This window comes from Neopelma chrysocephalum, unplaced genomic scaffold (genome assembly GCF_003984885.1).
Source record: "Neopelma chrysocephalum unplaced genomic scaffold, ASM398488v2 Primary Assembly neopelma1_88, whole genome shotgun sequence".
In the NCBI taxonomy this organism is placed as follows: domain Eukaryota; kingdom Metazoa; phylum Chordata; class Aves; order Passeriformes; family Pipridae; genus Neopelma; species Neopelma chrysocephalum.
Window position 1 is genome coordinate 3,087,464 of NW_020897750.1, and position 23,267 is coordinate 3,110,730.

At 38.9% G+C, this 23,267-nt stretch overlaps 1 protein-coding gene across 5 annotated transcripts; it reads right to left on the reverse strand.

Annotated features, from left to right (window-relative positions):
- Positions 1 to 5,007: 5,007 nt before the first annotated feature.
- MMAA (metabolism of cobalamin associated A) lies at positions 5,008 to 17,646 on the reverse strand. Of its 5 annotated transcripts, XM_027692749.1 has the most exons (8): positions 17,472 to 17,646; positions 15,067 to 15,188; positions 10,222 to 10,695; positions 9,055 to 9,177; positions 7,817 to 7,987; positions 7,428 to 7,513; positions 6,691 to 6,840; positions 5,008 to 5,364 (listed from the first exon to the last, which is right to left on the reverse strand). In XM_027692749.1, the coding sequence occupies exons 3-8, from the start codon at positions 10,637 to 10,639 to the stop codon at positions 5,077 to 5,079; spliced, it is 1,236 nt and encodes a 411-aa protein (XP_027548550.1). In that variant the 5' UTR covers positions 10,640 to 10,695; positions 15,067 to 15,188; positions 17,472 to 17,646; the 3' UTR covers positions 5,008 to 5,076. The 5 variants fall into 5 exon arrangements, with proteins under 5 accessions (XP_027548550.1, XP_027548549.1, XP_027548552.1 ...); XM_027692748.1 differs by lacking the exons at positions 15,067 to 15,188; positions 17,472 to 17,646 and adding an exon at positions 11,299 to 11,324; XM_027692751.1 differs by lacking the exons at positions 15,067 to 15,188; positions 17,472 to 17,646 and adding an exon at positions 10,914 to 11,292 and having other exon boundaries at positions 6,706 to 6,840.
- Between the last annotated feature and the right edge of the window lie 5,621 nt (positions 17,647 to 23,267).

The following is a 23,267-nucleotide window of genomic DNA, read 5'->3' on the forward strand; positions in this document are numbered from 1 at the left end:
TTGCTCCTGTCTTCTGCTGGTGGCAATTAGAGAACTGCAAACGGGATCACGGATTCAGGGCCGAGAGGAACCCGTTTTTGTGTGACTGTGTAACGCTACGAGCCACACAGTCCACGGAGCATCTTCTCATTACACACACATTGCACATCCCCAGCCATTGCAGTCTGCACAGTGCAGGTCAGCCCAGCCATCTGAAGTTGTAAGAGCCTTGGGGTTCTAGCAGGTTATAATCTTCAGGTTGTAGTAGTCACTTTCAATTGAAGAAACAAAGCAAAAATAGTGTTAATCCCTGATTAAGTTCATGAATATTTGGGTAATGTTAAAAGGTGCGTAAGTAAAGCCTTTTTTAGGCTACTCTACCAGTGGAAGAGAAGAAAGGGAAAATGAAGACATAGTAACATACAGCAGGAACTCACTTTGCCATAGTATTTTAAGGAAAAAGACAGGAATCTCATCATGCATTCTGAAAAGTGAAAATTTTGACTTCTTTCTTACATGTAAACAATCATTTACTCAAACTACAAGAACTTCTAACTATTCTCCACTTAGCCCAAAATCACAAACAAACCCACCCAATTCCAACAAGTGTCACATCAGACTGGTCCCATGCAACATACAAATCCTTAGAAGACACAAAAGGGAATTGAATTTATAACTTTTGCAAGCCTCACACAGCAAACACTCTGGATCATACCATTTTCTGTGACTTGCCAGTGAATTATTCAAGATAATTCTTATGCTCCCATGGGAGGAAAGAAAAGAGAAAAACAGACATTCTTCTTGCTGCTCCATAACATACCTTCTCCACACACTGCTATCTGTGTCAGCTCCCCTTTTCCTTGCTTGTTCACCAGCTGAACCATACCTTGGTATGGTAGCAGGGAACAGAGTATGTCATCCTTCCATTCTAAATACGTACTGTAATTAATTATGAATTTTTAATTTTGAAATTTTTATTCTCAATCCACAAGTTTGGTTAATGTTCTATCATGAGGTGGGGGGATTATTTTTAAATAAACTGTAAGGAATATGACCATGGAACATCTGAACTAGTTTTTGGAAGAGGAATCCTGTTGCTAGACAACCTGTGCACTGATGATTGTCCAAATCATAAGTTCCAGGAAACATAAACATACTGATTTTTCTTTAAATACAATCTTTTATCAACTTCTGTTCAATCATTCCTCAAATTATGTATGTTTGAGACTAGTCCAGCAGGAATACTTACACTAAGCTCTGTAAAAATGTTTCTCATTTTAACTCATGGATAATGTTACCTATTGACTGTGCATCCAAGGGGAGAGCAACAGAGCACTCCAAGGAAGGAAAAGTAAAAGGGAAATAAGTATGTTTACACCAGTAGAAAGCAAGTCAGTCGTTGAATCTTGCCACATTACGAAAGAAACCTTTGAGAAGGGAACTGCATATGGTTAAAAATAAAAGGTTCATTTGTATTCTTTAGCTTTGCTCAATTCCCATCCCCAAAAATCTCAAGAGCCACAAGCAGCCAACAGGCTGCAGATTTCACTAATATAGAAACAACATGTATGAGGAGAACATAAAGACTGAAAAGCATGCAGAACAAGAAGTAATGCATTTACAAAAGCAGAGGGCAGATTAGATATGAAAGAAAAGTTTTTTATTACTTAAAGCAGGACATTACAGCAGAACAGTAGTCAAGAAGGGGTCACTGGGTCCTGTCACTGAAAACAGAGAGATTAGATATGAAGGGAATAAGTCACACTAAGAGCATGAACTTGCTAAGAGCATTTTTTCAACCTTAAGTAACATGGCTGTAAATATACATGGGGCTCAGAGTAAAAAGACTATTGAACTGTAACCCTTATACTCTACTGACCTGTTTCAGAGTCCTGGGTAAATCACTTGATCTCATCACACTTGTTTTTTCCAGCTGTGAAACAGCAGCGAATTCTATTACACAGGGACACGAGGAAAAGTTTAACTCTTACAGAAAAGTGTAAGACTCCATAGGAAATGAGTTCATGTATTTGAACAGTTTATTCTTTACCTCCCATGCTAATTTGTCTAACAGTTTATCATACTTTCAGCTACAAACTTAATCTTGCTATTGTTTTCTCATAAAGTTATATTATTTTCCCATACTATTCTGCAGTAGCTGTGGTTTTAAATGTTAACATGAGAGCAACTTAACAACTCTACAAACTAGGAATATGTCAACATCCTACTCAACAGATTTGTTTACTATCGTTTTTAAGAAGCCTGTTTACTTGAATGACAATATTTTAATGCATTTTAGCCAAGTTAATCCCACAGAGCTAAAAATAATGAGCTGGAAATGCTCTTCCCTATCTTGGGAAATACCAAATTGTTTACTGAGTTGTAGCCTACCAGCTAAAGCTGTGCAGCCCTTCTGAAGACAATGCATTTCCCCAGCCTGTGAGGGCATGAACAGAAGTGCACAATTAATTGAACAGCTGTTGACTCCAAAACATGGCACAGCAAAATTTTACAAGCTGTATAAGGGTATTTCTGTGTCTACTGAGGCATGAGGCACAAGCAAACACATAAAGAAGGCAAATCTGATTTTCATTTAATGCTCTGCTTTAAGAGGAAAATGCATTTGAAAAAACCTGCTTAAGCCATTGAACTGTCTTCTGCTACGAGTTCATTAGTAAATTAGCGATACTTTAAAGGAAGCAACAAAACGAGAAAATAATGATGGCCCATGGCTTGAGTGCATCAACAGCTCTGCAACCAGAAAACAAATACTGAAGAACTGGCAAAACATTTTCTGCTTAAGCAGCTGTCATTTAAACAAAGCTGCAGGTTCTATTTTACTTGCTTGGCAGCTCATGTATAACAGAGAAGGAAAACAGCAGTCCCTGACAGAAGTAGTAGTAATGACAATAATAAGGGTTTGATCTAACAGACAAACACAAATGAGGTCACCTCAAAAACTGCCACCTGAAACAAATGGACTATCAAAAAGTTGTGAACTCACCAGTTAAAATGCTGCTGCTGCTCTCATTAATTCATTTTCCACCTGACTGTCATTTCTTCTACTAGGTACCATAAAATACAGTCAATATCTAAAGCTGAAAGGACAGGAGACATTACTTTTGGTTTGGGGCACTCTCTGTCATATTCAATAGAGGCTGTTTAAATAAAAAAGAAACTATAAGCACTACATTTCTTTCACAACTCAGCATGGTCATAATGTGCTTCTGCCTGTGCTTCTACCACTCCCTCTATTCCCTCAGCTGCTTCTATGTAACCAATTCCAGCAATCCCAAATTACTGATTAAGAAATAAGAATAAGGGGTCAGGGCTCTGAAGTTCTGACAATTTATGTGGTGGAAACCACTAATACCAGCTACACAAGACTTCTTAACCAAGAAATGCCTCAGCTGAATGCTCCACAAAACATCACAGTGCCCTTCATTAGTATTTAAATGCACACATACATGGGGATCATTGCTTTTAGGCTTTTAATGAGTACTTTTAATTTGCCTTGCAGTTTGCTTTTTACTTTCTAGTCATACTTTGTATTTTTAGAATAAAAATACATGGACCATTATACAGACACCATCATAAAATAGGAAAAATAACTGGAATACTAGCATCAAGGATAGAGGTTTCTTCTGCATTGTGTAATTCATGCCACTTTGAAAACCAAATGAAACGAAATCCTCAGCATTTTCAGAAATCATTCATCTTTTCTGACTACTGCCAAATTAAGCCCATGCAGGAATCAAAATTCTGAAGCACAGAGGCCTGGCAGGAAGAAGTAAACTCAGTTGGGAGCACAATATAACAACTGGGATAAGGGGAAAGAAGAGAAAAAAATATTTTGGGGGAAAAAAAATATTAAGGAAAAAAGAGGACCTAAGCAAACCAATTCATTGCTATGTGGAATTGGGTTGCTACAAGCCAAACAGGTGAAACTGAGCTAAAGACACCATACCTTTTCTGTACAAGTTAGGAAAATCAAAACTATGAAAATCACCACTTTCAATGTATGTTTTAAAAAGTTAATTCACCTAAGCAACAACAGACTCACAAACTCTCATATTTTACTGTTTTTTCAGTCAGGTCTCCAAAAATCAACACTTTTCCACTTCATCCTTCACATTTAGTAGGTACCAGACGAGCTCTGCTTTCTAGATCATGGCTTAGGAAAATGCTTCCTCCAGATTTTTCTCAAAGGAAAATAAAAAATAAAGGTGCTTTTGGTTGTAAGCAGTCATGTCTTCTGTGAGAGAGGAAAAAAATACCAAAAACACAACTGGCCATTTTGTCTGAATCCAGAAAACATAAGTCAGATCAGAAAACCTCAAACCATTATTTCTAGAGATCTATTATTCTAGTATAAAGACATATGCTATTAAAACATCATGGGTAACATTTGTTCCATCTGATGTCTGCATTTTAAAAAAGTCTAACTAAATTTTGCTTTTGTATTAAAATATCTATTTTGGGACAGTTAAAATTCCCTTCTCCTTGTGTACAGTGTATAATAACTAACTATAGCTTCCAACAGGGACTAAACACAACTATGTTCTATTTATATGTATAAAATTTATTTAAAACTAAGACTGTGGTCAAGTGCTGTCAGGCAGTGCAATGTTCTTGCTGTCACTCAAGGTAAGGAAAGAAAAAAATGCAATCCATTCTGGCAACAGCTGGTGCTATATTAGAAAAAATACATTGGAAAGCTGCGGTGTCAACTGTTCCTAAGATGACCCCATAACCAGAATAAAACCCTGCACCAGCACAAGCCTTACTCTCACACCCTCCCAAAACCAGTCACATTTTCACATGGGCATCCATTTCCTATCAACAGATCTATGGTGTATACAAATAGAAGATCTAGGCTTGTGCTTTTTTCCAGTACAGTCTGTAGTAATCTCTGAGCGAGTGTTTGGATTTGTCATGATCATCCCATAATCCAGTGGTACTCTTTTGCAGAGTTGTGGCTAGGTATTCCCTTAATGTCTGCTGTAGTAAAACATTGGAATCCACACATAGAAAAAGTGTATTTAATGTTCATGTTTACATAAAGCACTTTTCAGGAACATAATAAGAAAATAATGCTTAGAGACTATCTTTGAATGCTTTCAGTAGCAGGTCGGCTGCCAGTCCAGGAGACAAGACTCCACTAAGAACCTTTTCTTCTAGAAGTGGAATCTTATCCTTGACTGCCAAGTGACACCGGAAATGTTCCAACATGTTTGCTTGGATGAGATTCCACATCCACACTTTCTGCTGCTTCCGTCGTTTGGCAATCAACTCACCGCTCGTGAGCATGAGGTCACGGAACTCAGTCATTTTATCCCACATATCCGAGATACCTTCTCCAGTTTTGGCAGAGATGCGCATTACCTGTTGGATTCAGAGGAATCTTTAAAGCCAAGGAACCACTGGGCACGAGGGTTCAATTACTGCACCAGGTAAATTCCATGAAAATTAAGAAAGGCGTAAGGCAAGCTTCACTCAACACGCTCACTTCACTTCTGGTGGTTCTGTGGGGTTTTTTTGAAAAGATATCTCAAAATTGGGATTCTACCAACTATAAGCGGACCCTGAGATCCACAGTATTTGGGATTAATAGGCCTTGTCCAACTGCTTGTATAATGAGAATAATTTTTAATGAGACCTTAAACTAAAAGGTACATTATTGCTTTTTTACTGACACGTAGAGTTAAAATACATATTCTGGTAGCTATCCTTTTGCACCTAAAGTATGCCAAAAATGAGGTATTTTGACTATTTTTTGGCCTTAGCTTTCCAGACTAGGAATTAATTTTGCCAATAATATTTCAGATATCTAACATAGTCTTTTAAATGTTTTTTTTTAAGTCTCCCTCTCTTTCCCCCACTTACAAAAGGACAGCTAAACCTCAGGCAGCCCAGCTGATTTAACCTTAATTCAATGGGTCAATTTTAACACCAGGGTAGAGCAAACCTGGTTTATAGATACATGTACGTAAATAAGGGAAGTGAGAGTGTGTGTCTGTGCTTATTCTATAGACACACATTAAAAATTAGTACTGAATCTTCTCCTTTATAATTTACTGTAACCTTTTAATACATGAAATACAGCATCAAAACTGGAGACCCAGGGGATGAGAACTCCAATAATCTAGACGTTGAATACACAGGTAGACAAGGCTCTTGCCCAAGAACTTTCATTCTGTGAGCAATGAAAAAACATTAAAGCAAAGGAAACAGAAGTACTAATGAAAGAACAAAGATAACCACAGGCTTCAGAGTTACAAATGACGGAGAAATGGCCTATGGGATATTTTAAGATATGCAGAGTTTACAAAAAGCAAGTAAAGTTTGTACCACTACTGATGTTAGTAATAGGTCTGCCAGTGCTGAGATTGTAGCTCAGGACAGAACTCATGGGAAGGAGGACTGGCTTTGCACAGTGTTTCATGTGGCACACCTTGAGATCAGAGGTGACACACAAACAGCAGCAATCAGCTCTCCAGCACAGTGTAAAACTAAACAACCAACTGAAATTTTTTTTATAAAAGAGCCCAGGGAGACTAGTACAGCTAGATGAGAGGATATCAATCCTAACTCATTCAGCATTTTTTCTGGGGGAAAAAATATAAAAAAAAAGCCAAACACACCAACAAAACCCAAACAAAACAAAGGCATACCCAAACTGACACACAAACCACAGGGAAGTACACAAACCTTTGGTCTCCAAACCTTCGAACGCTTGCGAAGCAGCTTCATAGCACTGATGTATTCAGCCTGTATTCTCCGTGCAGCCACAACTAAATCACCATCAGCTTTATTTATAGCAACCAGATCTGCCATCTCAATTATACCCCGCTTGATACCCTAAGTGGAACATGGAGAGAAATCATGAACACCCAGAAGGACTGTGACACGCTGATTTATCACAAAAAGCAGCTCAAAATGCTAGTTCAGTTTCTAGTGGCTCTGACTTTGGTATGTGTACATGTGTGTGTATGTGCTAGTCAAGCAAGAGTAGCACCAACACCCTCTGTCATTAGCAGTTATTACTCTACTTTGACACAAGAACACTACATATGGACATCAGAGTTCACATGCAAACCTATTTCATGTGTTGAGACTCGGGTTTACCCAAAACATGACCAAGTTTGCAAAACTATTTATATTCATTTCTGTTTTCCTATAATGCAAAAACCACTCCCAAAAATTTTATGTAACTAGTAATTACGTCAAAGGTAAGCTACAGAGTATCAAAATTTTACATCCTAATATTTCCAAAATCAGGGGAGCATATTGGATCTTAGCTGTGCAATAAATTGATGACACTGAAAATACTTTGATACTAGCAGTGTAATGGACTGTTGATGTGGACTTTCTGCAGATACTGTATCTTGAATTAAGTTTCTCTTTCTAGTCCTAGGTAGTAATCAATAAGAGAAACTGAGAAATACCTGTAATTCATCTCCACCTGCAGGTGGTAGCAGTAATATAAACATATCAACCATATCAGCCACAGCAAATTCTGACTGTCCCACACCTAAAAAATTAAATTCACAGTTCACCGTTTATTGCAAACTTTCAATCACATTCATGACAATAATTATTACAGATCCCAGCACTGCACCACAAACAAACCCACCTAACAAAACAAAGATGACAGGAAACACAACAGTTTTGTAAAAGACAAAGAAGACCAGAAAATAGACAGAATGGGCATTTGTGTTCAACCAGTGACCACGTATCAAACATGAGCAGAATCAAGGATGAAAGCATGCAATTAGTAACACACCTTATTTAGATATCACAACAGGATAATTAAAAGGAAGCCCTAAGCACATACCCACAGTTTCCACAAGAACAACATCGTAGCCTCCTCCTTCACACAGCAGAATGGCTTCATTTGTGGTCCTTGTTACACCTCCCAGCGTCCCACTGGTTGGAGATGGCCTGATGTAGGCATTCATGTCTCTTGACAACTCAGTCATCCGTGTTTTATCACCCAACAGAGAACCTTAAACATGTAATGTTAAATTATTTCGGAAGTGCAACACAGCCAAACTTCCCCTTCTCCCTCCCACCAATAAATGGGTGGGAAAAGACAGACCTTTTGGGCTAAGTTAGTCAAATAGGAATATCCCAGCAACAGTTGCTCAAGACTTTGCTGAGGACTAGGAAGTTATGGCCTGGTTCTTCCACCAATCAGAAGCTGGAAAGGCCTGATAAGCAGACCCTATTAGTATTAAATACGAAGAATTTGTTCTAGATCAGAATTATTTCTACACTTCCTGAATGGCTTTTTGAGGCCTACACACCAGGCCACACAACCAAATATTTGCTGTTTCTGTCTAAAGGAACAAATATCTGCATTATGATTCTGATACATCTTGAGAGTGGATTTTTTTTGTTTTAAGAAATGTGACATAAATCTATTTGAACAAATTGTGCATCCGTCTCAGCAAGATCCGTGCACACAACGCACATTCCAAAAGATGAGGGATGCTCAATTCTTTCAACTGGTGCAGTCTTGCTATCATATTTTGCTATCCTGATGCATCCTGAATGCATGCACTCAAGAATACAGTTTGTCTTAGCGCCAGGTCATTGCAATGCTGAAGTTTTTTGTCTTTATAAATAGTTACACATCACAGAAGCTGAAAAAACTAATGACGTTCCCTGGAAGCTGTCCATTAGATAAAAATCAGAATCAAGATTCTATATTTATGTCAGGGATACCATGAATCAAGCATGGTCAGCTTATAATTCCCCTACGATCTTTTATTTGAAAGTGACACGTTACAGTCACACAGCTTCAAAGAAATTCAAATTTAGAAAAAAAAAAACTGTAAGGTTGAACATTCCAACACTGGAAAAAAGGAAATGTCACAAAATCAGGACACTGATACCTATTTCCCAATTTTATATCAGATGGGGAAAAAAATGAAAACCTGATACATTCAATATTTTTCTTTTAGAGGCTGCAAATTTTACTCCACTTGGCCCAAAGAGATACTCCTATAGTTGACAAGGTATTGGAAACAAGGTATTGGAAATCTGACTCAAACTTTAATTCACACTCACCACCGCTTGTACTAGAGGAAGGGTCAACAGCCAGCACAGACACTTTGTGTTTTCTTTCTGTAAGCATTTTCCCAAAGCACTCTATGAAAGTCGATTTCCCAGCACCGGGAGGACCAGACAACCCTAAATAATCATATTAGGAAGGAAAAAACCTTTTGTTAATCAAATAAATTATATATCACATGAACACCATCAACATCTAAGTTGATAACAACTCATACTTTAACACAATATCACAGCAAAGGCAAATAGAAGATATGTCAAAACTGTTACACCACCTAACCAGTTGTAATTCACTCAAAATACGCCATCCTGATTCACCCAACACAGCAGCCCTCACTTCACTACCCTTCATCCTACCCACACTAACATAACGTTATCCACACATATTTACTTCCCTCCAAATAAATTTACTTATATTTATTTTTCAGAACTTTCAAAACATTTCATTCTAAAACTGCGTTTTTCAGATGTACTGACATTTATAAAAGAAACACTGTAAAAGCAAAAGCCCTTACCTTGCAGAGCTGTTACTTCAAAAAATGAGGCCATTTACTTGCTCGCAAACTAAGATTAGCACCAAACTTTTCTTACTCCCACACTCAAGTTCTTGTTCTTACCACCTTGGTACAGATACAAGAAATGAGCTGGGCATGACATACATTAGTAGCCCATCTCTTTGCACGGGGAAAATATTCCAGAGCTTCCAAGAGAACCAGGTGCAAGTCTCTTTCAGCTGAAAAGTAGGCTGCTTTAAAGGAAGGCCATAAAACACGAAAGTACGTGTTTTATCTTTTGTAAATCAAAAAAGGGATTCAAGAAAACACGTTCTTCGGGGAAAGATTAGGTCTGCTTGACTACATCCTTTCTTGCTAGGTATAGATAATATCTGCATTAATCTGCAAACCGCCTAAAGTTTCAGTTCATAACAGTTACAAAAAATACCCCACATAACACACCCCCAAGATGCAACAATAATTTCTAATGCTTTTTCAAAAGCATCTTTCAGATCAAGCCATAATTCCACTGGACAACAGAAGTGATCTAATTGGTTACAAACCACACAAAACCAACAATCCAAGACTACAGACCCGAAATAATAATGATGATGAAAGGTGAGAACTGCAATTCCACGTAAGCAACTAGTAGACATATAAAAGGACTAACCCACTCTAAAGGCAAGTGGTTTTCCTTGATTTAATTTTTCTTGTTCCCTGTGGTAGGATAATACCTTCTGAAGGAGCACCTGGGCTACTTTCTTCTTCCTACTCTGAGTTGATTCTACAAGTGTAATGGCTTCGGCTAAACAGGCTCTATGACCCTGGATTAGTCCATTGTAAAGTCTGTCTACGAGTCTTTGTTCTCTGTCAGAAAGTTCCTCTATTTGCTGCTCAGGGGCTACTTGTTGACAGAGCTCTCTCCTCAAACCATTTGATGAACACATCCATTTTGTACGGCAGTGGGGCACTGATGCAAGAGATCCAATGCACAGAAAATCTGCTCTGGAAACGAAGTGAAAGTTCATGAAATAAGTTCTTCTGGAGAAATAACGAGGGAATCCCATCAGCAAAGAGGGGATCCTCATCTTGTTCGGAATGAAAAACTACCAGAGGTATCAGTTCACTTCTGTTTGCAGACGCCCTAAAGAGAAAGAGAAACATTTTTACTTTCTTCAAAGCGCTTGTAAGGACTCAAATGAAACCTGTCTGCACAGGTGACCATCAGCTTTTATTTTATCCATACCTACTGTCTTGAAAAAAGATAGTTCCCTTTTCCCGCTAAAAAGACACAATGAAAAGTAGCCACACAACCTGCAAAAGCGCATTCTCTCTTTATTGTCATACTCAATAAAATATTACTTTTATGAAAAAGCAGACACAGAAACAGCAGTTTTAAATAAGGCAGCCTCTGAGACCGCACGCAGCGCGCCGCAAATCCAGGTACAAAACAACCCTTATGCTCCCCGAAATCGCTCTGTGTCCCACTCTCACGGCTGCAGGGCTGTTTTTAACAATTGTTCGGGATGAGGGTTTTTTGTCCGGAAAAAAAAAAAAAAGGTGGGGGCAGGGGAGGGGGGCTGAGGCCCAAGAACGTTTAGGAATAAACCCAAGGAGCTGAAGCCTCCCGGAGGATCCCGGGCAGCCCCGGCCCCGCAGCCACTCCATCGCCGCGGCCCGGGCGCGACCGCTGAGGGGGACGAGGGTGCGGGAAAATCCCCCGCTCCCCGCCATTCCCGGCACCTACCACGGTCCGCCCCGCTCCGCCCCGGGAAGTGACGCCCTCAGGCTGAGCCGGAACCCGCTGTCCGGGCAGGGAACTGGGAGATAGGATGGGGCGGGGGGGTCCCGAAAGGAAAGGAGCTTCCCCCCCCCCCACCACCCTGCCCACCCCCGTCCTCCTCGCCCTGCAAAGCCGGGTTTCAAATCCTCAGGTCTCAGTTCTGGCCATTCCATGAGCACACAGACTTCCACGCCGATGGAGCCACAGTCCCTCTGCCCTGGCCTTTCAAGGAAGGGTGTTGCAAACCCTCATTTTTTTCCCTGAGATCTTAGAAGTGTCCGCTTTGAGTGTGTGCGTGGCGATTTGCTCTTCCCCTCGTTTCATTTCAGATGGCAGGAAAGAGAGAAGAAATGCTTAACCCCCCCCCTGTGCTTATTACATCATATTTATTTTCAGTCTTCGCTTTGGCAAGTTAAACCTGATTTTTTAAATTTCCTGCCATGGAATGGAATGTTGGTTTATTGCGGGGTGGGTTTTGTTTTACTTTTTTAAAACTGTTATTATTTCCTCCCGTCGTCTTACAACCCCTTTTCCGCCCATCTCCTTGTTAAAGTACACACATTTATTCCCAGAAAATGTAAATGCACAGAATCCTCCTGGCTGAGCTGTTCCTAGTGCCTTGCAGTCTTACCATCACACCAGACCCATTCACAGTTCTCATCACACGGGCAGTGCAAGTGCTGCACGTTATAAAATAGTGAAAGTTTTATTCTTTATGGCTGAATGCACGATTTAATCTCATTGCTTTTATTCCAGTCCAGAAGATTATCAGACCCAGAGGACTGCACTCTCTTCAGAGCTGAGAAAACTTGCAATTTTGTGTCCCTATCAGCATGTGATGGAACCACAGCAAACAAGAAGTCTTTCTGTTTAACCAGATACTTGTTCATCAGTTAGCATGTATCACTATAATCTCTTCATTAAATAAGCTTTCTAAGGCTCTCTGTTTCAAGTGCTGTGCTTAAACCTATGTAGCACATCCCCGTTATTATTTTAATAACAGCAGCAACAACAAAAAAGCCATTCTGCTATGGCTTAATTGATCCTGGAGTGTATTCCACTTTGTATACTTTCATCTTGAATAATTTATCATTGGCCTAGATGAATGAATACGCAAAACATTTTGTCAACGCTGAAGAGGAGAGTGGATTGTTCAGTTCTCTGTCTATGATAACCTTGTGGACTGGAATAATAGGAATGAGATTAAATTGTGCATCCAGCAGTTCAGAACAAAACTTCTGCTATTTTATACAGCCCATCAGTTGCTCTGCCAATCTGATATGACCACAAACAAGCATGTATGTGCTTTAGAGCAGTCTTGCTGCAAGAACTGTTTTCAAGACTTTGCACACTGGTGAGGTCTGGAAATCCAAATTGTTCAAGCCATCTCTCTTTTTTCCCCCTTTTCCTCTCAACTCAGATTAAATAAGTTTGCTTTTCTCCAGTCAGAGACTAGAGTTTCCAAATATCAGATATGATAGGAAGACTTCCTGTTGTATTATCAATTACACACACCCCTTCTTTCAGTATTCTGGAGAAGAGATTACACACGTCTCCTAGAACTGTGCACTCTTCTACCACCTCTGATTTTATGTTTCCCCTATGATCTTTTAAGGTATGTGACCAAACATGCTTTTTTTTTTGTCTTTATTACAAACAGCCCAATGAATTTTGGTCAGATTCACTGTATTTGTGCTTTCTGATCTCCAGTAGACAAACTGCTTTAGGCTCATGTGTTCTATGCATTCATCATTAATTTACTTAACATTGTAGCTGAAGTATTCAGGAGGGTAAGTCAGTAGCTTTCCACATCAGGTTCTGTTTCTCCTCTTATTCTTTTAAATAATCTTTCCAATGTATGTGTGTATGTCTGTGTGTGTTTGTTGGTTTGGAAGCTTTTTTAATTTCAAATTTAACTCATCTTCCTTTGTGTTCTCTATGCTTCTTTTCCCCAGGGGTGTCAGAGGAATAAAAGTGTGCACCCCATAGTCATTCCATCACCATCTGCAAACTTGTCCAAGATTTAAAGAAAATTGTCTGGTTTAACCTCCTTGCTGCAAGTTTACCCCAGATGTTAAAGAAAAGAGTAGTGGTAACTCGTGAAATGGCAGTCTTCCTTCTGAGCCAATACTAAATCAAATATCCTATAAGGTGTTATAAAGTATTGTGTCATGAACTACAGGTGCAGGGAGGCACAAGTATTCAGACAAAACGTGCAACTGAATCCCAATCATCATAAAATAATAGAAAGAGACCCTTCTGTAACTTCTCACAGCAGAAATAGTATTAGCATTAACATCTCTGCCAAATTCAACCATGCAGATTTACATTCCATCCAACTGACTTCCCCTTGCAGTTTTAGTTGGATTCATTCATTCTCCCTTTCTCTGCCAGCACTCTGATTTCCTTGCTCTGTTCACCTCCTCTTTAAGCAGCCCCAAAGTAATCTTTTTGCACATAATTACCACAACAATATTTAATATAGGCATGGATATTTCTTTACAGCTATGTGCTATAAAGGCAAATACAAAACTAACAAATCTCTGTGATCTAAATGAAATTACAACAGGACAAATAACTGATGAAATTAAATAAAGAGGACCAGCTTGAAACTCACCAGCTTTTTCCTGAACATGTAAAGATGTAATTTTGTTAGGAATTCTCTATTGATCCTGCTCTCTGTATGTTAAAAGGTCTGGCATGCCTACAATCCATACTGGTTGTGAGTTATGAAATTTGTGTCACAAGAAAAAATTATTATTTCTTAGAGATGGGATTTTATTTCATCAGTTCTTTCTACCCCCAGGATGGGGGTTTAAGAAGGCTCTGCTATGCACCTGAATCCCTTGCTCTATTATGCTATATTACAAAATGAACTTCTCATTCAGGAATATGAATTCAGTGGCAATTCCTGCACTGACTTCTCACATTGCAGTTCCAGTGTAACACTTGGTGGTCCTCACTCTCTTTTTCCTCCAGCATTTCTCCACTCTGCTTGTAGTAAGTCCACCCTCCTCACTTGCAAATGCACGTTCTTGGCTAGTATGATTGCAACTGGACTAATGGCTGTATTACAAAATATACAAGTATTTTATTACAAGCAATCCAAGGGAAAAAAAACAACAAACAACAAACCCAAGAGATTCCTACAGCAGTTGGCCAGAGCAACAAACAAGTGTCAATTTGCAGCAAGAGTTAAATCCTGCCTGCATATCAGGTTTAGCTAAGTTGCAGAATAACTACAGTCCTTGCTACGGTACAAACTGAAGCTGTAGTCCTTTCCTGCAGAGGACAACCCTCAATTCATTTCAGTTTTCACACAAGCAGAGAAGATCGATCCAACCTCCTCTTTACAGCAAAACGCTGAGCAAGGCAACAGCTGATTACAGCCTTCCTTTCAAGAAGAAAGCACTAGCCTTTCAAGAGCAATCTTAGCATTTTAGACAAAATATACCTTCTCTCTCATCTTAAAAGATGTGAAATAAAAACAATAGGAAGCATATTCACAGGTGAAAGTCTGCTGTTTAAATGCAACTTGAACCCAGACCTCAGATTTGCAGTCATGACTCAGGCAAGAAAACAGCACAAAAAAAGTTCATCTCCCCAAAGACTCACCGACAGCTACACAAACAGATGTTTGCTGACTACAGGCATCCTAAGGTTTTACTACAAAAAGGCCAGGACAGAGCAGCAGGTCAGCTCCCTGGCTAGGTCTGGAGACAAGAGCCTCACCACAGCTTCCCAGGTTCAGCCACCTACAAAGGTGGGACGGCTCCAACAGCTGAGCGGATTCGCTGTACTCGTGCTGGTGAGGAGCCATGAGGTTATCAGAGCTCATAGGGCTGCTTGAGAGCCTGGAAAAACAAATTTGCTTTTTGAGCTTTGGCTGAGACCTACAAGAGAGAATCTGAAGAAGAGGAAAAATTAATCTTAAACTACTGTGGTTTATATTTGTGTAATATTTTTATAAACAAGGGAGCTGAAGTTTCTTCACAAAACCTTAGAGCAGCGACTTTAACGTTTTCTTGTTGGTATCAACTGAGCTATAATTACACATTAGTGAGAAATTATATAATTACAGGAAAGTTTTCTATGGCTTATGAACAAGTTTTTTATTTGTTCATGATGAACTGCCTGATATAAAATGACATATGAAGGGGACAGATAAAAACATATTTTCTTTTAAAAGGAATTATCTTTTCTGCAAATGTTGACATTCCTTTGGGAAAAAAATTACTGTATGGGCAGAAAAAAACCCAAACATTATTCATATAAGTCTACTGGTTGTGAAAGCAAGTTAAATAATGTTCTCCACAGCTGATTCATTGTTAAAATTATAAACCTGGAAGAGCAACTCACTTGCCAGTAAAATAATATATTTTTTTTCTTTCAGTTAAGAAAGTATTTAAAAGCTTGGCTTAAAGACTATGTTTTTCTGCATGGCCACCAATGACTCATGATATCAAAATATTTCTCATGTAGTTCATTATTGCACAGCTGAAAAGGAAATCATTAATTGCCTCCTCCTGTTTTTTTTCAATACAGCAATGAAACCATAGCAAGTATATTAGTAAACATAAGAGGCATAATACAATCTGACATTTGACTTTGCCAACCCACCTGCATTTAAGCTACTTTCCTTAAGCTACTTTTTGCTTAAGGAAAGGCTTGATTGCTGCAATTTTTAAGTTCTGTAGTTGACAAAGCCCTGAGCAGAGGACTGAGACTTTCAAGTGACCAAATACAATTCTCCTTCCCTCTACCCCAGGGTGCTAAAGATTTATTAGGTCAGAATGAATTTAGCACAATCTTACACAGCAAAAAGTGAATACCTTAAAGTTCCCAAGGTGAAGCAAGGAATGGTGAATGCTTCACTCAGTTTATCATTGTAGACAATATGAATATTAAGAGTAAATACATACTCTTTCATGCATTCAAATGTTTTTCCCTGCATCTCCAACAGCATTGATGCTCAGAGGTCTTTGTCTGAACATCCCTATGCTGAGTGCCTCACCAGCAGGTGAAAACCACAATTGGTGGAAGTGAGGTAGTGGGTAGAGTTATCCTTAGGAACATAACATTGCAGCAAAACATATCAAGATACTTTCTGTTTCAGGATGACACGGCCAAGATGAAACGGAAAACCAAGCCCATCTGATAGTGAGGATTCAAAACCGAGAAATAGGAAAACTTAAGTGTTTCCATTTGGGACCAAAGCTGTGGTACGAACAGGGAAGCCTGTTTCTGGCACTCCACCTAAGTGCCTTAAACATGAGCCTCCTGTTTATCACACTGGAAATTTCTGTTTCTCTGGTATGTATGTATGTGCATACATGTTGTATTTGCATGTTTGCTCTCCAATATGCCCACAAAAGCAAGACTTTGGTCTTCTTATAGTGCAAAATTGTGTAGTGATTTCAATGTCCCATTTTTTTTCCAGGTAGTGGAAGTGGGAGTGAAAACGACAGAGGAAAGATTCTGCTAGGATTTAATGTTATATTATCAGCACATCCAGAAACATGGCAAAACAACATTGTAAAAGGCTGGCAAACTAACTTAGAAAGGGCTTGCTAAAAAGCATGTTGGATCATATTGTGAGTCATTGCTTTATACCACAAAGGAAACACCTTTACAATAGTACATCTCTATTTACAAAGCTTAGCCTAATGCTACAAAATGTTGTACCATAGAATTAAAATGAAAGAGGAATCCTTAAATAAGGCAAAAAGGCAAGAAAAAAAGCCCAAAGTCCAAGCAAAAAAGAAATTTACAATCATAAGTGATGCAGTTGCATGGGGAAAATTAGCATACAGAATATGAAAAGAACTAAAATATTTGTTTCTAGGAACAGCAAACAGAGGTCTAGAAGGGAAATCAGGAATCTTTTAATCCAGAAGTTGGTATTTTCATCTCAATACTTTCCAGATTAGGTCCATGTTTAGAAAAGAATTCTATGTTCAAAGAGTAACATCTCGATATAACACTATATTATGTTTCAAGAAGCAAAGATGTTCCACTAACCTTTCCCCCCCACACTGGCAGTTAGCCATTAATTTGTCCTCTGAAAACTAGTGTTTAGTACGTAGAAATACAATTGAGAAAAAGTTCGTGTGACTCCCGCCGTCAGGATGACTTACTTCTTTCGGCCAGAAGGGGAAGCCAGCGCACTGTATTTTGGTCACACCGCCCGGCTGTATTCTGAACACAGAGGAAATCGGTCTTAGTTCATCGTCACAACCGTAAATCCACCCTGTTGGGTCACTTTTAACCGCCTAGGGAACTGAAACACATTGAACATTTATTCAGAGTGCATTCAGTACGCTTCAGAATGTAAAAATACAAAAGTCACACCTCTGCCAGCAGGAATTCCATCTCGGTTTTTTTTTGGAGAGTTACTCACAGAAAACTAGCAGCAAGTGGCCATAACCCTATTTTGGAGCCCTTTACAGCAAGTTTCTGACTTTTGGTCTTGCCCTCTCTCTGGTCGCTGCAGTAAGTCAGGGATCTCTGTGTAACATAGGGCTTACATAGGAATTCCATGTTATTTCCCACCTAAACCAGAAACAAAATTCGAAGCATAAGTTTTAACTGGTAATTCTGCCACTGTGCTGAGACACCTATTCAGACTATGAGTGTGGGAAACAAACTGAAAACTTCAAATGAGAGGTATGAGGAGTTGCCTTGTTGAATTAATCAATATTAAGGGACTTTATGTTTTCTTGTTGAGAATGAAGACAAGAAATTTGCAGTACTCACACCTCAGATGACTTGTGGTCATCAGCATCCTTCATCCTTTTCAGATCTGATTTGTCAGTATTTACTTGATGTATTGTGATTTTAGTAGAGAAGGATACAGAATGAACAACCGAGGTGGATTTTTTTTCTGATCAACTCTTCCATTTCAGTTCCTCAGCATTAAAAAACTGTTTATTTGATTTAAGCTAATCTATCAGATGTGTTAGATTAGGCCTTTCTCATGGTGCTGTAGAAACACACACCAGCAGTCAGATGCCAAAAACTGACTAGGCCTATCTAGGTCTGTCCAAAATGTCTTGTTTTATATGTCTATGTGTCTCTAGTCTGGCCTAGACTGAGACTTCCAGGAATGCTCCAACTCTCAACTCACTGCTCAGCCAGAGGCAGACTATTCAAACCATCAATGGATGAAACATTAAAAAGTGAACAGAGGAACCCCCAAATATACGTCTGTGTTACACAGATATAATATATATACACCCCCCCCATTCCTTGTCCTTATTGGCCACATATTCCGAGAGAATAAATCCTTAGTGCTGTTTCCTTCCCATGTAACAACACTGACAATAGAACACAATAAACAGATGCTGAGCACTTCAATCAGGATGCAGCACCAATAGTGGAGGTCTGACAGAAGGCCTTACATGCCCATTAGATCTTAAAAATTACCTAAAAAGATGAGATAAGCAAAAACCAACAAACCCCCCACAAACCCAAACAGAAAAACCTGAACAAAACCAAAACCAATTCACAGCACCAAATCAAAAAAAGATCAAGAAAATCGGAGCTCAAGTCAGAGCTGTCAGCTCCTGAGACACATTTCAGAATCACATCAATGGCATTTCACCTCCTCTGTGCTACTGTTCAACTGAAGGAAAAGTAAGCAGTCATTCAAATCTACACTCACATGAGCTGGTGTTCTGGAAAAACAGCATTTCATGAGTTAAGGCCTCATGATCTGTCCATCTAAATGTGGAAAGCATAAAAATTCTGATGTCATCGCCTTAGAGTGAATCCATTCTTGTAACTAAGCCTATGACAAGAATAAAAATGGCATCAACAATCTGTTCTAATGACACTGTTTGTATCATTTCCAATTACAAAAGTAACATTTCTCCAAAGTCATTAGTGCCCTGCCATAATAGCTGTCACCGCTTCTCCAGTCTTGCTGCTCTGAGAGCAAAGACTGTGGGTAGGTTCCTGTTAGGAACATTGATAAGCTGCAGTAAAAGCTCTTTTCCAGATGGTTTTGTATGTGGCATTAATACTCCAGCATTCTCAATGACAGTTAAATGCTATTAGAAGAACACACTCCCCAGCCGAAAATTAGAGTGGCTGTGCAAATCATTAAATTTTTTAGCTGCAACTCATCTTCATTTTAACTACACAGACATATGGAACAAGGAGAAGAGGAGAAAAATATCCTTGCCTGTTTTGTATTAAATCAGGATGTCTGAATAGATACGAAAATATATTCAAGTGATGAAGGGATCCTCAACTTCTCTGACAGAATTCAGTTTTTCAATATTCAGACCAAGCCCTAAACACTCAATCACAGCACGCAGCAGGAAAGCATCCAAGAAAGCATCGAGGACACCTGTGCTATTCCCAATATGCATTTTTCTAACCTGTAATTGACAATCTCAAACAACTAATTCTCCAATATCTCTTCAGATAACTTGTTAGTGTTTTACTATCTTTACTGACGCACATTTCTTCCCCCTGCCCCCAATGTTAAACTAAATTTTATTCTCTGCAATTTAAGCCTGTTATTTCTTGTCCTATCCCCCATGAAGTAGGAAAAAAAAAGATTGAACTCTTCTTCCTCAGAGCAGCTTTCTATGCATGTTTCAAAACAAACCTCCCAGTCTGACCTTTTCAGTTAATTTTAAATCATATTTATTTACCATTATATTTTAGAACAAAACTTGAAATAAATAATGATAGTAAGACAGGGAGAACAGTGAGCAGGCAGTTTTCCTCCCTTGATTCTGCCACCATGCACATAAGCATTCTTAGATTACTTACTGATGACTGCAGTGTCTCAGAAGCTCAGACAACAGGGCAGCATGTACTTCAGCAAAGGTTACTTCTGAAAAGTTTATGGTCAGCCTTTCTGGAAGAAGACTACAAATAGAAATGTAATGCTAGCTATCTAACCACATACTCTCTTAATTCATACATTCTAAGTAACAAAGACCACATTTTAAAGTCTGACCTGTAAAAGAAAGCTCTTTTAATTCCTTGTGATCTAAGAAAAAGATGACAGCACATGCATTTTTTCCCATTGAAATAAGAGGAAACAAAAACCGCCCAACTTTTGCCTCCCTTCTTCACTTTAATGCAACTGTTGAAGGGTGTCATCCCCCCTCTTTTTTTTTTTTTTTTAAACTGTGACTCTCAGGTGCTTCTTGGGTAAATATTTCAACTCAACAGTGAATACTTAAAAAAAACCCAAAAAACAAAAACAACAAAACAAACTACAACACTTTTAGGAGGTTTAGTTTAAAAATGTACCACAAAAACAGTCAAAAAAGAAGAGACAAGAACAAAAAGAAAAATAGTTTAATCCAAAGGAATGATCTTTGTCAATTAGCTTAACTAATCTTTTCTGAGGACTAATCGGGACATTCCCCATGAGCAATGTTCAGGAGATACAAAATTTAAGATTTTTAGCTCAATTATGTAAGAGTCCTGGAATTAGGCCAACTTTTTCACAGAATCATTGCTCATTCTCACAAGTGCTTTATGAAAACATCATGAGATGATGAATGCCTCCAGATTCCCAGGAAAATATGATGGAAATGCTCTGTGTTTCTAGTGGAGGGAGAGTCACTAAAGGCAAATGCAAGAGACATTTTGTATAAAATACATAGACATTGCTACAAAGCAAGGCCATTTGGCCAGGCACCTATCCTACTAAAAATGTTTGGAAATCACAGACTGGAAAGTTGCAAAATGCAATTCTGAGATGTATTAAGAGAAGTGTTACAATGAAGAAAGGAAGTCATAATTTCACTTTACCCAGCTCTCCACTTGATAACTTTGAAGCACTGATGAGGCCTCAAGTCAACTACAGCGCTCAGTCTCAGGCTCCCTACTAGAAGGGGAAGGAACCCAGAGGAAAACTTCACCAAGTACATTTAAAAGTGAAGAAAAACAAAGACCTTAAAAATGAGGTTACTGACAAGAGGAGAACTGGAAGAGCAGGGGATGGAGTGGGAACATATCTTTCTTCAAGGCATATGGTGTTATGCAGATGACAGTGAATGATTTGCTGCATCACCATCAAAAGCAGACTAAGAAATAATCACTTCAATTTGTAGAAAGGCAAATTTAAACCAAATAACAGATGAAACATTCTAACTACGAGAGTGATTAATAACTGGAATGGAGTACCTAGGAAAACTGCAAAATACCTTCTGTTTGAATTTACTTAATCCCTCTATGAAGTCCTCCTGACCATACCATATACCACCTGATAGCATGCATGACACAGCCAGCCCATCACCTGACTGGGATTTACTGCGCTTCTGCATATGCATAACATGTATGAGGCTCAAATACACTTCAAATGCAGCATTCCTAAAAGAATTTCTCTCAAATCTTTATGCGCCCAAAGTGGTGTTTCAGTTTTTCAAACTTATTTCCCCTCCCCTCATAGCCCTCAGGCTTTTAGACTTATCTTTTCAGAGGCTGAAATTCATAATTCATCTGAAGAACACAGCATCTGTTCCAGTGTGACATCTCCCCCTGTTGCTGGGTCAGCTTTAGCCGGAGGGAAGCCACATGGAGCAAGTCCCTCCAGATTTTTTCCCTTTCCTCCCATAAAACCTACAGAGGAAGAATTCATTTGGGGGATGTGGCAGGGAAGGAAGTGAAGCAGATCCCTGTACTCCCCCTCTCCAGATATCAGGACTACAATTTCTGACCTCTTTTCATCCAGCTTTCCAGGAACAGCAAAACAAAACCCCAACAAAAACCAAACGCAAAAAACCCTCAAACCCACAAAAGATCATCACTTAAACACATTTGATGAGACAAAATAAAGTGATGCGCCCCAAGCTTGTGCATTAACATTGTGTATTTCTAAACAGTTGTACCACATGAATATTACTTTCAACCTAGCCTGGGTTGGATTCTACACATTATACATGCCTCATTTTGTCAGACACCACAGTCTCTCAACTTTAATTTCTTAACCCCTCCTACATTATCACTGAGAGGTGTTACAGTATATCTAAAGAGTATAAGCACCTATGGAGCAAAAGAACTTCTTCAGGACCACATGAAGGCCTAACCTCTGTGCAACTGATGTGCCAGTTAGTAGCCACTGGGTACTGTAGTTTTGCGACTGAGCTCCATTTTTCTGGTACAATTAAATGCACAACAAACCCATATTGAGCAAAATATTGCTATTTTCTATTCTCAACCGTGCCTGAAAAATTAGGGTCTTATAGAATTTGCCTTCTCTAAAGAAAAGGAATGTAACAATATTTCCAATCGCATAATTTGTACCTTAGTAGCAAACCAGCAAAGCAGCAAAGGTTAACCATGTCAGACTTGCAGTCTGGAAGCTGCACTCCCAACAACCCACAAAAATAAACAGGATACTTAAAAATGCCCAACAACAAAAACCAGAAATTAAAAATACCCCACGTGCAACTGCTTGTTTTTCCAGGTATACACTAAATATCCTCACATGGTATCATATCAGCTCGTACTCTACTCTCTTTCAGTGATTAACCTGTTTACTATGCTCTCAAAACCTCCTTAAGCACTCAGAGGAAGAAAGGTTGAGGAAAGAGGGATCAGGCTACAAGGAACGAGAGGTAGGAACTTCACAAGGAGCATTCTTGTTCTGCATTTGAAAAACTAAAACCAGACACAGAATTTAATCCATAGATTATACCTTTGAATATAGGGAAATTAAAAGTGCCTAATTATTTTATATGCCTAAAGAGGATATCATTAGTCAGTTGTTACAATACATGGTATTCTTTTTGAGGAAATTAGGCCAGCTTTTACTGACATACTAGCCAGCACTTAAAAGTACATTGCATTCCACCACAACAACTATGTCTTTAATAATATTTGCTGCCTCTCTAGTTTTTACTACTTATTGTCATCAGAAGCTTCAGATGATCAGAGAAACCTCAACCCTGCTTCCAGTGGTG

What these genes read in the sequence shown, in the direction of transcription:
- MMAA (XM_027692749.1), bottom strand. Translation starts at nt 10,639, where the DNA reads ATGAGGATCCCCTCTTTGCTGATGGGATTCCCTCGTTATTTCTCCAGA. An exon ending in TTCCTCTAGTACAAGCGGTG is followed by an intron (nt 7,988 to 9,054) that starts GTGAGTGTGAAT and finishes TACATGTTTAAG; the next exon opens with GTTCTCTGTTGGGTGATAAA. An exon ending in CAGGTGGAGATGAATTACAG is followed by an intron (nt 6,841 to 7,427) that starts GTATTTCTCAGT and finishes TGTTCCACTTAG; the next exon opens with GGTATCAAGCGGGGTATAAT.